At 38.0% G+C, this 15,354-nt stretch overlaps 1 protein-coding gene across 2 annotated transcripts in view; it reads right to left on the bottom strand.

Annotated features, from left to right (window-relative positions):
• Positions 1 to 15,354, bottom strand: part of LOC124612437 (alpha-1,3-mannosyl-glycoprotein 4-beta-N-acetylglucosaminyltransferase A) — a 787,568-nt gene that overhangs the window by 64,172 nt on the left and 708,042 nt on the right. For both annotated transcript variants that reach the window (XM_047140646.1, XM_047140647.1), the window contains 3 exons: positions 13,801 to 13,934; positions 7,545 to 7,591; positions 2,368 to 2,678 (listed from right to left, as the gene is read on the bottom strand). In XM_047140646.1, coding sequence (XP_046996602.1) covers positions 2,368 to 2,678; positions 7,545 to 7,591; positions 13,801 to 13,934 — 492 coding nt within the window. The remainder of the gene's footprint in view (positions 1 to 2,367; positions 2,679 to 7,544; positions 7,592 to 13,800; positions 13,935 to 15,354) is intronic.

Genomic DNA, 15,354 nt, shown 5'->3' with positions numbered 1-15,354 from the left:
TGTCAGCGACATGATGCACTGCCTCATTCCCATTACTATGTATGTGACTGATTAAATGACATACCTGACTGCTTGAATGGTTGCAAGAGGCTTGATGACAGAGCTTTTGCATGACTTTCGAGTTAACACGCAATCTGACACCATGTGATTTTTATCTTTGGGGGGTTCACAAAGGACCACGTGTTTGTGCCTCCACTGCCAGCTGATCTACTGGACTTCAGAAAAAGCTTTGCTGCAACAATCACTCCAGACACACTGATCAAGGTTGGGAAGAATTGGCATATCAACTGTTTGTGCCATATCATGAGTTATGCTCACATTGAACAACTTACTTTTTCATTTGATGTACTAGGGCTGTAAAAAAAAAAAAAAAAAAAAATTAAAAAAAGATAAAGAGCCGGAGTCTGGAATGCACAAACCTGTGACAGGAGGGTAATATCGTGGCATGTGTAACGAGGTGTGGTTCCGACCAGAGCGTGGAAGTTCACGGCCCGTCACTACAGGGCATGCGTGCGTGTCACGTGACCGTACAGAGCTAGCAACAACACGCATCAATCGTCCAGCGCTGCCAGCTGCACATTGCAAACAGTGACACAGAGGCATCAAAAGAAGAGCAAAGAGGTGGTGTTGGTTTTCTAACAGTCGAAGGAGGAGGAGGAACAGAAATTCATCGACGAATGTGTCAAGTTTATGGCAAACACTGCATGTCCCTTGCAAGGGTCAAGGCATGGCAAAGCATTTCAGGGAAGGACAGGTGTCGTTAGCTGATTATGCACAGTCTGGAGCACCACACTACATTACTGGTGACATCATCCAGCTGGTGGATGCACTCATTACCCTGGATTACCCTGTGATTATGCCATTTTTGGTCCCCTTAAAAACGCTCTGAGGGGGCAAACGATTCACCTCGGACAACGACATCCAACTGAAAGTGCTGAACTGGTACTGGTTAACATCGCAGCCTCAGGAATTTTTGAGACAGCCACTCACTGCCTTGTGTCACAGTGGGACAAGTGTCTCAATAGCCAGGGTCAATATTTCTAACACACAGGTACTGGTTTCTGCAACTATGCCTCCGGCTATTTCTTTTTGAATGCCCCTTGCAATATTTTTAATCTGAAGTCAATGACTGTTACAAATTCATTCAGTATTCATTTTGAAACACCCAGTACTTTGGTTAAGTCAAGGGGCATGCCTGAAATGGTTTTCAGATTTAAGGCTGGCTATAGTTGAGTTTCTGAAAGAAAAAGGAAAGCAGGAACTGAAATAAGAATATCTTGAATTAATTGCGTATCTTTAATTTTAACTGAACTTTACTTCTTTTATGGGGAAAGTGGGAGCAAATAAAATGAAAACTAATGTGGAAGGGACTACTTCCAACAAAAGACACCATACATTTCTGCAATTTCACTGCCATGGAATGAAATATGAATTTTGAAGAATTTGTTTCTACAATTCTTTAAACAGCACAAATTTCTAAAAACATTTTCAGGAGACTGGAAGTCTTACATCTGTTTCTGAGTTGTTTTCTAGACTGTTTGGCATTTCAGTTGAAACTGCTCCTGTACATGTGTAAACAGTACTTATGAACCTGCAGTATAATTCTCATTTAAAAAAAATTCTTTTATGTTAAGACTTTGCAGGAGTTCTACAAAGTTCTCCTCGAGAAGCATTTCCATGTCTCCATAATGAGGTTGCAGATGTGGTACCAATCTTTTAAACAACAATTATGTGAAAGGCTTTTTCAATTATGAAACTAAAAAAAGGTCACAATTATGAGGCAATGTGAGTGGTGTGAAACTGTGTGTCCATATGCCAACAGTTTGTACCAGATGTAAATTTTATTATGCTTCTGCAAGCCAAAAGTAATTGAATAGTACTGAAAATCTGTTTTGTTTGTGATCTATGTTGTTGTGAAGTACAAAATATGAAACTAAATTGCACGCAAGCTGTTCAGTTTTTTTGCACAGCTGTATTGCCATCTAATGTGCTAAGTTTGCAGATCCCCATCTTCCTGGTCAGATGATGTGACATGGTAGTGGTGGAAGTGTGGAGCCAGACAAGACAGATTCAGAAGTGCTCAGAGTTTCTTGGCCATCGCTGGTTTAGAATACTTATATATACAATTATAATTTGGTAAATGCTAGTTTTGACACAGATGTGTACTTTTCCATGCTTGTAATACAGAGTTGACCTGATCCATACAATGAATGTTGACTATGGATCCAATTATCATTACAATATGTTACAATATAATAGAGTAATTTAAATTTTCAGACAGGTTACACTCAGCTTCTTTTAACGGCACATGAAAGAGTTATCAAAAGGCTAGTTCTTCCAGCATATCGAAATAAGCCATCAACTTACCTATGAAACCCAACTGGCAGAATTCTATCACAAACCACGGCGCCTTTTCGGAAATTTTCTGAAGTGCATATGATTTCATTGTGGAGACAAAACCATTCTTGGCCAGAATATCATCTTCGAGCTGGACATAAAAGGTACCCTTGGGCTGGGCATACATCATGAGGAAGGCAAAGTCGAGGTTCTGCTTGGTGCGCCACCGCACACGTTCCGGAGGGTCTCCCAGTGTGGTCCTCAGAGCATCCAGGTCTGGGTAGTAGGTGGCAGGTGGTGACACTAGCTCTAACAAGCCAGTCTCCAGCTGTTCTGGGAACCTGATCAGCATAAAAAATACAGCATTCAGAGCAACAGGAACAGTCTTGATACGTGTAGCACATCAATACAGGATGCTCAAATAACTACTTCATTACATTGGCATTTTATATGAAATTACTGTGATGATTCACAGAGTAGACTACTGTATCTTTTGGCATACTACATCAAGCTCCGATTCTTATAGTGGCATAGTACTAAGGCAAAGCACCGAAAGTGCTTGCATCAATGCTGCAGAATAGCCACTTCTGACAGTATCGAATGTGTTTGTTGTGTGTTTTGGTTCAAATAATGGTAAGCTGCAACCACCTGTTTTCTTACAATAAGAACTGCGGCTCCTTTATGTGTAATACTACGGGTGAACTGTTTACCCTGGGACATCAATTTCAACCTGCATAAAAAAATGATGTTCGGTGCAATAGAAGTGCAGCTATTTATTCAGAAGACAACCTGTGTGTGTGCTGTTGCACTATTAACTCCATCAGTTATATATGTAGTATTCAGGCAGGGAACTGTGATAAATGCGTATCAGGTGCATTCTGCCGTAATGCAACAATGAATGTCATACCATGGTACACTGAATTCTGTGGGGCACAAATGTGCCGCAAGACATATTCATGCAAATGGCGAAAGAAAAATTTTATAAGGATCCATTCAAATTTGAGTACTATGCACATCTTGTTTTTACAAAGTGAAAAAAAGCATGTCATTTTACAGGATTTCTGCCAGTAATATTTTGTCTGGCAGACTAATCTAGCATGAGAGAAAGAAATTATAATTACAAATAATTTAAGGAATAAAGATAAACCCACGAGAAGTAACAAAGTAGGACAGCTCCACTAGCTACAGTTCTACTTCTTAAAAACAATTTTTTTTCATGACTATGGAATGTGTATTCTATGGTTACATAAATGGACTAAAATCTTATCTATGCAATATTTTGTTAAACTTATTTATTCACAGTGTAATATACAATGGATTAATGACAATAATATATTTAATTCGTCTGGAAATACTTTATTTAAGGAAATATTAATAACTATGCTGAAAATGGTTTGTTCCATGATTAACATAGCACATTTGAAGGCTGTTTATTCTCCACTTTTCAAAAATGTTTTACTTTTTCCAAAATTGTGTTTTAAAACTTATTTCTACATAAAATTTTCTTGTTTACAATAATCCAATTACAAAATGTTATTCATATCTAAATCCAGTTATACAGTTAAGTAGCTCTGATTGTTTATGAAAGTGTGTACTTTCACTAAAATATCAATTCAAATTAGAAAACTTCACTAACTGGAAAACTCTTGGCAAATTTAGGGGTATCCCCATGCACGTTAAAACTTCTATCTGAGAGTAGCACCTACTAGTTATGCATCCTTTTATTAATCATGGTAACTTCAGTGCCTAATTTGTTTCTATTTGTTTTAGTTTCACTGTCTTGCGTTAAAAACTAGAATGTAATAATCCCATATTTTTCCGATCTGCAGTTTCCATGATGCACACCTATGAATAGGAGTCACACTTTTAGTTTTAGGTAGTCTACAGTTGCTATTCAGTCGGCACAGTTACTATGCCAGACAACATATTCTAAAGTAACATATGTTGGTTTTTGCCACAAGTAAATTTTCTGAAATTTTTGTAGATTACTGATCAGCATACAGATCTTGAGGTTCCTGCATTTTACAAAGCTGATCTTCAAAATGGAACTTTGTGTCAATAAATACGTGGAGATCAAAATATTGTCCACCTCACTAGCTGAGTGATCAGCACAATGGAATGCCATGCTAAGGGCCCCAGGTTTGATTCCCAGCTGTGTCGGAGATTTTCTCTGCTCAGTTGTTTCCATAATCATAAAAATATTAATTCTGGAGTGCTATGTATGCTATTTAACAACTGTTTACCAAATTCAATAATCAGACTACATTTTAACGGTACTGTAGCTGTACTGGGGTGATGGTGAGGTTGAATGGAGTGAGCGAACAGAGAAAGGAAGTGATTAGTGAGGAACAGTGGGAGAGGGGGAGGGGGGGGGGGGGTTAGGGAAGGGTGGCTGACAGCTGGGAGAGAGGCATCATGCAGACCTCATCCAGAGAGATAGTTGTGCACAGTGCACAATTGGAACAGTGGATGGCGCAGGGGAGATAGAACACAGAGGGAGAAAGAGACTGAGGGTAAGAGGGTGTGGATATGTGCAGGCTGACTGATATTAGGTTATGGAGCAGAGATGGAGATGAGGTTGTGGCAGACACTATAGGAAATTGAGGCTAGGAGAGTTACAGGGTTGAAGGGTGTGTTGCAAGGATAACTTCCATATATATAATTCTGAGAAACTGGTGTTAAAGGATCCAGATGGTCCACAGTTTAGCAGTGGCCATTCTTTTGGGTGGACAGCTGGTTGGTGGTCATATCCAAATAAAGTGTTGTGGAGAAATTGAGCAAAGGTGGTACATGACATGACTGCTTTCACAGACAGCCCTGCCTCTGACAGGATAGGGTAAGGTAAGCCTGTTACAGGGTGAATAGGCTGTACTCGTTGGGTATAACTTACAGGTATTTAACCTGGGTCTTCCACAAGAGTATGACTGGTGTGGTGTGTATCAATGGATTAGGATATTTTGGAATATAAATGAGGAGAGGTTGCAGATTAGTCCCATCTATGTGTGTATTTGTAGTTTGTCTCAATTACTCAATGAAAATTTGTCAGGACTTTATCTTTAAGACGACCAGTGATTACCGATTCTTGCATTACTATCAAAATTATACTACTGTTCAATATGTAGCAATGTTTGTATGATGCTCTGTAACATAGTCTGGAAATAATAAAGGAGAACTATACCAGCCCCAACAGCTCTGAGATACTTCTAATATGATAGCAGCTGCTTCAAAAACTTAGCAGTGTGCATACTAAGATCATATTTATATTCTGAAAATCACTATATGGATTAGTATGAAGAGTACGAAGAATTACAATACTCATTCATATAGCCAATTTATTCAGTACTATGCCCATAAGGGATGACTGCCAGTTCTGATATGTGCGAGTCCCAATTTTTCTATTTTACTGCTCTGATCATTCCATGATTTGTACTATTTGCAAACCTTTTAGTCCTAGAATCATTAGTTCTTAATAAAAGATGGCAGAGGCCCTTGCCATTAACGTCCTGTGTCTGCTCTGTGACAGTACTGGAAATCAAATGGCACTGTGTATAGTAGCGCAGTAGTGAACAGCTAGCATTACGAAACAATAAAAAGAACTTTCATCTGATGACAGTACATCTAATTATAAATCAACTTACACCAAATTAGGCCAAAACTGCTGTGGTGATTATAAATGATCTCAGTAATACAGAATCACCACCTACAGGTAATGTGTCCACTAAGAATAAATTTTTAGGCAATGTGATTAACACTTTGCATGGAAAGAGCATATCAGCTACATTTGTAAAAAGATTAGTTCCAACATTTACTTACTAATGAGTCTCACAAATATAACAACTCCTCTCATCCTTAAATACACTATGGATTAATCCACTGATGTTTACAATATAAGAGAAATTGGGGGTGGGGCACCCACAATCTACATGTACAGTATATCCAGGCTTAAGGAGGTAGCAGTTTCAATCATTGGTAATATGTATAAGCAGACCCCAGTCCTGCAGGGACTGCTGTATTAAGTATAATTTACTGACTGTGTACTCACTGTGTGTCCTTAAGACAATTATATTTATGGAAGAGAATAAATAAATAAGCCAAATGAATAAAAACATTCTTAATTACAATACACAAATTAGATGTGATTATGGTAGTCACTGAGTGACAAAAGAGCTACAGATTACAGTCCAGCTGAAGCTGAAGACAGTTCCATAACACAACCAAGTAACATAAATCGACTCCCTGGAAATCTCTTTAAGAGCAAGTTGAAAGCATTGTTTCAGAAAAAAAATTGTATGTTTCTTAACTATTACATTCTGCATTTTAAAAAATACCAGTCAGTAACGCTTTTCTGCAAGTAACTGTCATTTGCGAACATTCTCAGAATGCTGTTGATATTATCTATTATCCACCAAAATTAGTAGAAGTTCTTGGGCAGCACTCACAAAGAATAAGAATATTTTAAACAATACTCCTTTCACATTGATGCTTTGCCAGCAGTGTAAACACACAGTAATGTATGTGAATCGAAGTCTCTTAAAATAAACTTTTAGCCACAAAGACCACGACTTTCAAAATTCTTTTACTGTAGTATTCCATTTTGTCCAGTTGTATATTGTTTGTAACCTTGAAACCAAATTGGTTTAAAAAGAGGCCATGACACTTTCAAAGATTTATTATCTCCTGATGTTTTTCATAGTGTTGTAGAAATTGTTGCCACCAATAAATTTAATGATTTGAATGTCAGACCGTTTTACTTCTTCCATACTATTATGTGGAAGTAACAATACCCATTGCTTTGAATAGGAATATGCTATATGTAGAGATTTTACAGTTTTCACTATAACCGGTACCACACTGTTTTTCTTAATAATATTAAGTTACTAACATACATTGTAAATGGTATCACATTTCCTCGAGGTATCACTATCACTTCTTGTCTCCTCACTGGTGGATATCTGCTGGTAATGCGCATTCTAAACACTTTCCGGTACCCAGGCACTGATATCTACAGCCCTCCCTTCATAAATGACTTAGTGAATGTCAACATTACATGTTCATATCTTACAATTACTAAAATGATTTCTATAAAAAAAATGTTTTGAGTTCAATAAAGTAATCACACAGGAGATTAAAATATCTTCCCTTTACTTATGTCAATATTCCGCTTTTATCAGGTAGGTTGAAAAGTATAAATCACATAATACACTTACTGCGATTCAAGTTGTCTAACAACCTGCAAGACGTAATCTTGATCTGTCTGTGGACAAACAAAAGTAATAGTTCAACATTAACAGATATTGAGATGAAAAAACTTAGTTTTTATAGCAACATTAAAATTTCATGAGAACATGTGTATCTCACAAGATATGATGCCAAGAAAGCAACAGTCATTTTTAGTTTAAAAAACTTGCAGTAAAAAAAGAAACCACAGCTTAAATGATTAAGGAAATCCTCTCATAATTAAAGCCTAGAAAATAACTTGGATAGATCAAAAAATTCAAGGATGTGACCAAAACAGAAGAAAATACTGGTGGAGATAAAACAAGAAAATAATCATTCAAATGGGAGGGTCTTCCTGGGCATAAAAAAAAACATGGAGTCAAAATCAGATTCTGTAGCTAAGAAGTCATTTAACAAAATCAGTTGGTACAAATCAAGCAATATTTCAGAAACAATAATGACCAGAATTTCTGCAAAGCCTTCAAACAAAATCTTTGTACTCGGATTACCATTAAACTACATTTGACGAAAGAGTGACTGCTACACAACAGATCAACCAACTTCATGTAGAAGCAGCAAATGTGGGCTTTCAGATCTCATTTAATGGAACATTGTTCCTAATGAACATCAAATGGACACCCAGAGAACTGCCTGTGATTCAGAAGAAAGGAAAGTAAGCTCAACAGACAAAATGTTAGTTACACCTTAAAAGAATGCTGTGGGCACTTTGGACCAGTGTAGGTGGTACAGAACTGGTAGAAGAAAATCTTGTGACCCCACACTTATTTATGTTATGGCAATGAAGTGGTGTGGAAGTGTCAGTCGCTCATTACTCGGCACAGTAAGCTGGGTCAACCTGGAAACATGACACAATGACAGATAGGAGCTATCAAGTTTGGACATGCTCATGACCATACCTGCTGCAGTCAGCAACTCAATTAGCAAGACTATTTTTTCAGTCCCATGATCAGTGGTGCCACATGTGCACACTGCAGGATGTAACCAGTGAAGTCACATTATGTGGCATGATCCGAATGTATCTGGAGCAGAATAAAACTGCCTGCACAGCAACAACAAGTGAGTATTGTGTGCAGTCTACACACTTGCAACATACTCTGTGAGCTTGGATTATGTTTGGTGTTTTACTCCAGCTGGATTTCTCATAGCAGTATGATGGACTTTTATTCACAGACTTGCAGCATTTCACTGGGTTCATTCTTCGCATAACTTCAGCCAGCTCATAGTCTGTGTTGTTGCTGAACTCTTAACTTGTATCAAATATCAACTAGTGTTGTAATTTCAACAAAGGGAATGGGAGGACCAGTCCAGTAACTGACATTGCCAAACTTATTGTTGTATCAGAACAGGCTGTCTAACTTGAATATAAGGAATTCTGTACCACTTTCAGCAACGTAACACGGTTTAACAACAGTATTTTTAAAAATATTCTGACCAACAGCAGCCAGAGCTACATCTTGTCTATGATCATCAGTTTCAAGCCTAATAGAAATTGCTGACATCAGGGAATAGACATCCAACTCTACCAGTTTATGAACATTCTGAGGGAAACTGTACACAATGGACAGTGAACCCAGTACATCTGAAAAGCCCACTGCTTACAGCAGCAGAAAATGCCATGCATCTGATGGGCCAAATAACACAAACTGGAGAGTAGCTGACTGGATGCTTGTAGTGTGATTTGACATGACATCATTGAGGAATGAACATACTGGAAAGGGAGTACAACTGTAGTTATCCACTCAACACAGAATTTTAACAACAGAATTTTAACAACAGAATTTTAACAACAGAATTTTAACAACAGAATTTTAACAACAGAATTTTAACAACAGAATTTTAACAACAGAATTTTAACAACAGAATTTTAACAACAGAATTTTAACAACAGAATTTTAACAACAGAATTTTAACAACAGAATTTTAACAACAGAATTTTAACAACAGAATTTTAACAACAGAATTTTAACAACAGAATTTTAACAACAGAATTTTAACAACAGAATTTTAACAACAGAATTTTAACAACAGAATTTTAACAACAGATTTATCTTTCTTTACTTCAGCTGTACTGCCCAAGATAATAGTTCTCTAACAGATTTTAAGCATTCGAAATAATCTGGTCAGTGAAAAGAGACCTTTCTAATTAACTTGGTCATTTATACTTATGGCTGTCAACAATTATTTTATTTTTATTTACTGTTGAACAAGATTCTTCTGGTGGCTGTTTTCCACAACAGCTCTATACAAAGTGTAGTAAATAATAAGACAACACCTGTTGCTTGATGTACATGCAAACAAGCAATTTCTTTTTAATTATTATAATTTAGTTTAATTGGTTTACCAGAGTGATTTTCTGCTTTCTGTTAGGAACGTATTATTTCATCATGCCACAGAAATACCTTTGATACACTAACATTTTTGGTTCTAAAATATAATTATGTTGTCTACCCAATCAAAGGCTTTGCTACCTCACAAAATATCTACAATTTCTTTTGTTCTTGAGCTACACAAACACTTTCAACTGTGGTAAGGCTATCAGAAGAGGATCCATTACAAGAACCAAATTGAAAGATATAATCAAAAATTTATGCCACAATTTTTTTTAAATATTCTACTGGAGTCATTATCTGAAATATTACCAGAAGAATTAACATTTTTTTAACAACATATGACTTCTGTTCACCTTATGAATTGTGTTTTTAACAGTGTTGGTTATTTATTAGTATGTGCGAAGTCTGTTGCCACTGTCAGGAGCACATGTCGAATTTGGTAGCCAACAGTTTCCATGCCATCATCCTTTCTGCTATAGCTATTACCGAGTATCTCAATGCAAAATTATAGTCCTTTTGTTCGTAAATTAATAATGTTTCCAATTAACATTCTTCTTTGAGAGCTTTGGTTTTATAACATGCAGAATGATTAACCAATACTTGTGGCACTGATTACAGTTTGTCTTCCGAGTTAGTTCCAGGTCTCACTTTCCAGCACGAGAATTGTCTATTTCTTGTCCCAGCTTTCATTAAATTTTGTCCTCCTCTGTTCCTGATTAAAACAGGACTGAGTTCTGCAGAATATTTTTAAGGACAAGCAATTTTTTTATCAATGCTGCTTCACACATCTCTTTCCAGTGATCTTCCCTCAAAGTACATCTAAACACCAGGAAATGTGTTATGTTGCTAATATTTTTTCTGATAATCTATATCTAACTGTTTGGCATCTTTGTCAACATTTGACAACTGCAGGGAGATGAACTATTTAATTTAAATCTAAATCATTACACTCATTTTGTTCTAAGAAAGAGAAATCAGTGACCACTGCTCTATGAATTAAAACTCTCATTGGAAATTTTATTGTGAGAAATATTTAAGAGAGGGACATGAACAACTCTGGGTCACTGATCAGTACCAACACTCAGAAAAGCAAAGTGTTCATAATTTTGTTCTTGTTGCCTGTGCACTGCCAACATTACTAATTTGTGTGTTTTTAGAGCCACTGTTGTGGCACATCATTCAAAGACAGAGTGAAACTTCAAGTTGAAAATGTTTACTTTTTATGTATTCCATCTGTGAAGTGTGATTTTTCACAGGAAAACTTCCCTTGGTTGCTATAACTTCCATTGGGTCCAAAACATTCTCCAGACTTTCTTTTCCAGTAGCAAAAACCTTAAGTCTGAGGATGACAAATCTAGTGAACAGGTTGAACGTTTTCACTATTTTTACTTCACTCTCTCAGTTACTCCCTTGCCCAAGGGAGTTTGTGTGCAGATGGGAAGAGGCTTATTGTAAAAGAAAGTTTTTTTTTTAACTTTCTTTTGCTATCCAGGCTTATTCTGAACTGTCTTCATCCATTTGGTCCAAACGAATTTTGTACTATTTGTTACTTTTTTGAAGCAAGATTAGCACCCACATTGCACACAGTTTTCTCCAAGTTTATTCTTCACATTAAATATATCACATTCTCTCTCTTGTTATGCGTATAGCATCAGCTTTCAGCATACATTTAGTCACTGGTTTATACAATTGTAATGTTTGCACTTTCCATATCTGTGATTACAATTCTTGGTTTTCTTAGCACAGATGAAGAAGCCATTTAATAATGGATCAATAAGGTGCAATAATGGATCAATAAGGTGCAAATAGCAAATAATAGCAAAGACTGTCCATCAATGACAAGGTCAAACAATGCACAACAGTTTGACCAAAATTCTATACATTGCAGAATTCATCAAGGAATGGAGGTTAGACAGATCAACAAGAAGTCAAATAAAAGAAGATTCTAGCAATGATCTTGGGGTGAGCCAATGAAAATGGCTTGTAAAAAGGAAGACAGAAACATGTACCACATTGACAAAAAGTGAAAATAATAGACAGCAATCATAAAAATTAGGATGTACACTATCTGATCAGAAGTATCGAGACCGTTTGTAAATTTGGAATTTACCACTAGATGTCACGAGAAGTCGACCTGCCAGTACAAAAGGCGGTGGAAAGTATTGTGTAGTACAGAAGCAGTAACAGCAGAATTCGTCAGGAGAGCTTAGTGACTTTGAACGTAGTCTAGTCATTAGGTATCATCTGAATGACAAACCCACCAGACACATTTCAACCTTTCTATATCTGTCCCAAGTTGACTGTCCATGATATAATTCTGAAGTGAAAACATGAAGGAACAACTTCAGCATAACCAAGACCTGACAAACTTCATGTATTGAAAGACAGGGACCACTGAGTGTTGCAAAAAATTATCATAAAACACCTTGTAAAATCAGCAGAAGGAATCACTCGCGAGTTCCAAAGTGCTACCAACAGTCCAGCTAGCATGACTGTGCAAATGGAGGTAAAAATAATGAGATAAAAATGTTCAAGCAGCTACTCATAAGCCACACATTTAATAATCAATGTTAAGCAGTGCTGGAAGTGATGTAAAGAGTGATGCCACTGGACAGCAGATGATTGGGAGTGAGTGATTTGGGGTGGCATATCATGCTATTCTCTGTGGCAATCTAATTTCCAACATTAGTGTGACCCATTCTTGAGTACTGCTCATGTGTTTGATATCCTTGCAAGGTCAGATTAAAGGGCGACATCGAAGCAATTTGACACAGGCTGGTTAATTTGTAGGTTTTATGAAAACGCAAGTATTACGGAGATGCTTCATGAACTCAAATGGTGATCCCTGGAGGGAAGACAACATTCTTTTTGTGAAACACTACTAAAAATTTTATACTGCCACCAGCGTGCATTTTGATTAAGACGATGATGGTTAGATAAGGGAAATTAGAGCCCGTTTGGCTGCATATAGACAGTCATTTCTCCTTAGGTCTATCTGCAGATGAAACAGAAAAAGAAATGAGTAGTAGATGTACAAGGTATCCTCCGCCGTGCACGATTCAGTGGCTTGTGGAGTATGTACATAGATCCAGATGTAATGGAAGCGTTTGGGTTTGGCATATGTCTGGAGAACATTACCTGGCATCATGTGTGTTGCCAACAATAAAGTCTGTAGGAGTTAGTGTCACGGTATGAGGGTGTTTCCATGATAAGAGTATAGTGGTCTCACAGCATTTACCCCTCATATTAGTTGTGCAGAATACATGCATAGCTCATGCAAACATTACTGACTGCCTTCCTGCTCTTGACAGGCACAGATATATGTCTGTCTCTGACCTAGTAGCTTTCTGTGGGTGAGTGGTAGTGGGAGCAGAGGGAGAGGGGGGTGGGGGGGGGTGGGGAGAGAGAGAGGGGGGGAGGTTATGCCAGTGTAGGTCTGACCTTCAGTGAGCTCACTTGAGACATTTGAAAATAAAATCGCTACAACTATAGTCCATGCACCTAACCTTGCCCCTCTTTGCTGTGCACCTGATGGAGGGTTAAGAAAACCCTGAATGTGGAAGGATATGATCACAGTTTACAAAATAAAATAAAAGGGTAGTACTAATGGGGATCTGAATTCTTTTGATCAGATAGCATACTCTGATGGCCATCTTACATGACAGATCAGAATGTTATTAGTCTGTTTTGTTCTGGAATTCTGGTGCACAAGAAGAGCATGCTGGCTTTTCAAGGAATGGGAAACTTGTCAAAACACTGTGTCAAGATGCTTTCTACTGAGCTTAAAACAAGATGTATCATCAGTGAAATTTTCCAAGGTGGTCTGCTTTCTCATAATTGATAAAGGCCAATATCTCAATTATTTTAATTGCCAAATTATTGGCACATATCATACCTCAGCAACAAAGACAATGATGAGACTATCGTTGGCCTCCTGTGGGCTCATGCTATCCACCAGGTTCTTCAGCGTGGCCAGCAGGTAGCTCTGCACCTGACGCCGCACAGTCGGGACTCCCATAACCATTGACACTGCAAATACAGATGCAGAACTGAAGCACATTTAGCTGCCAATTTAAAATTAATTAAAGTCCACACACACTTAATATACTGACTAATGCAATAAATATTAACTGCCTGCTCTCAGTTCCCAAGCAATCCATTTCATTCCACCATGGACATGCAACCTCTGAAGTCAACCAGAGGATGTTAGGATGGATGTGTAAGCTGCATCACAGATCAGAATTGTTATGCAAATCCCTCAGTCCTGGGCAAAGTCAAAATTTTAATAAAGTCTCAGTGTTCAAGATGGTGTTGGTAGGACATGTACTTTCCTACACTGAGCATTCATCATTGAAGCTTCCTTTTGAGGACAGTTCTGTCTGAGAAGGAAATCCAATCGTATGATCACAGGTGATGAACCGTAGCTTTCTGTGTACAATCCTGAGAAAGAAGCAAAGTGTAGAGTGGCACTCCAAGAACTCTTCTTCCCTGAAAAAGCTTGAAAGAGGAAATCAAAGATCCAAACAAAGCTGATCTGCCAGAATCAGATTTTCACTCTGCAGCGGAGTGTGCGCTGATATGAAACTTCCTGGCAGATTAAAACTGTGTGCCGGACCGAGACTCGAACTCGGGACCTTTGCCATTCGCAGGCAAGTGCTCTACCATCTGCAGTGCACACTTCACTGCAGAGTGAAAATCTCATTCTGGAAACATCCCTTAGGCTCTGGCTAAGCCATGTCTCCGTAATATCCTCTCTTTCAGGAGTGCTAGTTCTGCAAGGTTCGCAGGAGAGCTTCTGTAAAGTTTGGAAGGTAGGAGATGAGGTACTGGCAGAAGTAAAGCTGTGAGGATGTGGCATGAGTCGTGCTTGGGTAGCTCAGATGGTAGAGCACTTGCCCGCGAAAGGCAAAGGCCCCGAGCTAGAGTCTCGGTCCGGCACACAGTTTTAATCTGCCAGGAAGTTTCAATGCTAATTTGCTTTTCTTTGACAGTCAATGTATCAGGCATAAGGAATTTGTTCCTCCAGAACAAACTGTCAACCAAATGTTTTACAAAGATGTCCTTGAAAAGTTCAGAAAAAAAAGAGTGACTCAAGTGACACAGTAAATTTAAGACAAGTGGATGCTGCATCACGACAACATCCCATGTCAGACGCACACTTCCATCACTGAATTTTTGGTCTGAAAAGGCATTCCCTTCTTTCCACATCCTCCCGTGTATTCACCTGCTTGGAGTGTCCCCGTGACCTTTTTCTTTTCCTGAAATTGAAAAATGTCTCAAAAGGATGTCATTCTGGGACTCTAGAGAACATTCCAAAGAAAGTGGCCAACTTTTTACAGGCCCCACTAGTTGAAGCCTGTCAGTGCTGCCACCAAGACAGAATGTCACCACTGGTGTATACCTGCCAAAGGAAACTACGTACTTTGAAGGGAACAATAATGTTGTGTGA

Source organism: Schistocerca americana, chromosome 4 (genome assembly GCF_021461395.2).
Source record: "Schistocerca americana isolate TAMUIC-IGC-003095 chromosome 4, iqSchAmer2.1, whole genome shotgun sequence".
Lineage (NCBI taxonomy): Eukaryota > Metazoa > Arthropoda > Insecta > Orthoptera > Acrididae > Schistocerca > Schistocerca americana.
The sequence above is the reverse complement of the archived record's forward strand: the minus strand, read 5'-3'. Positions and strand labels throughout refer to the sequence as shown.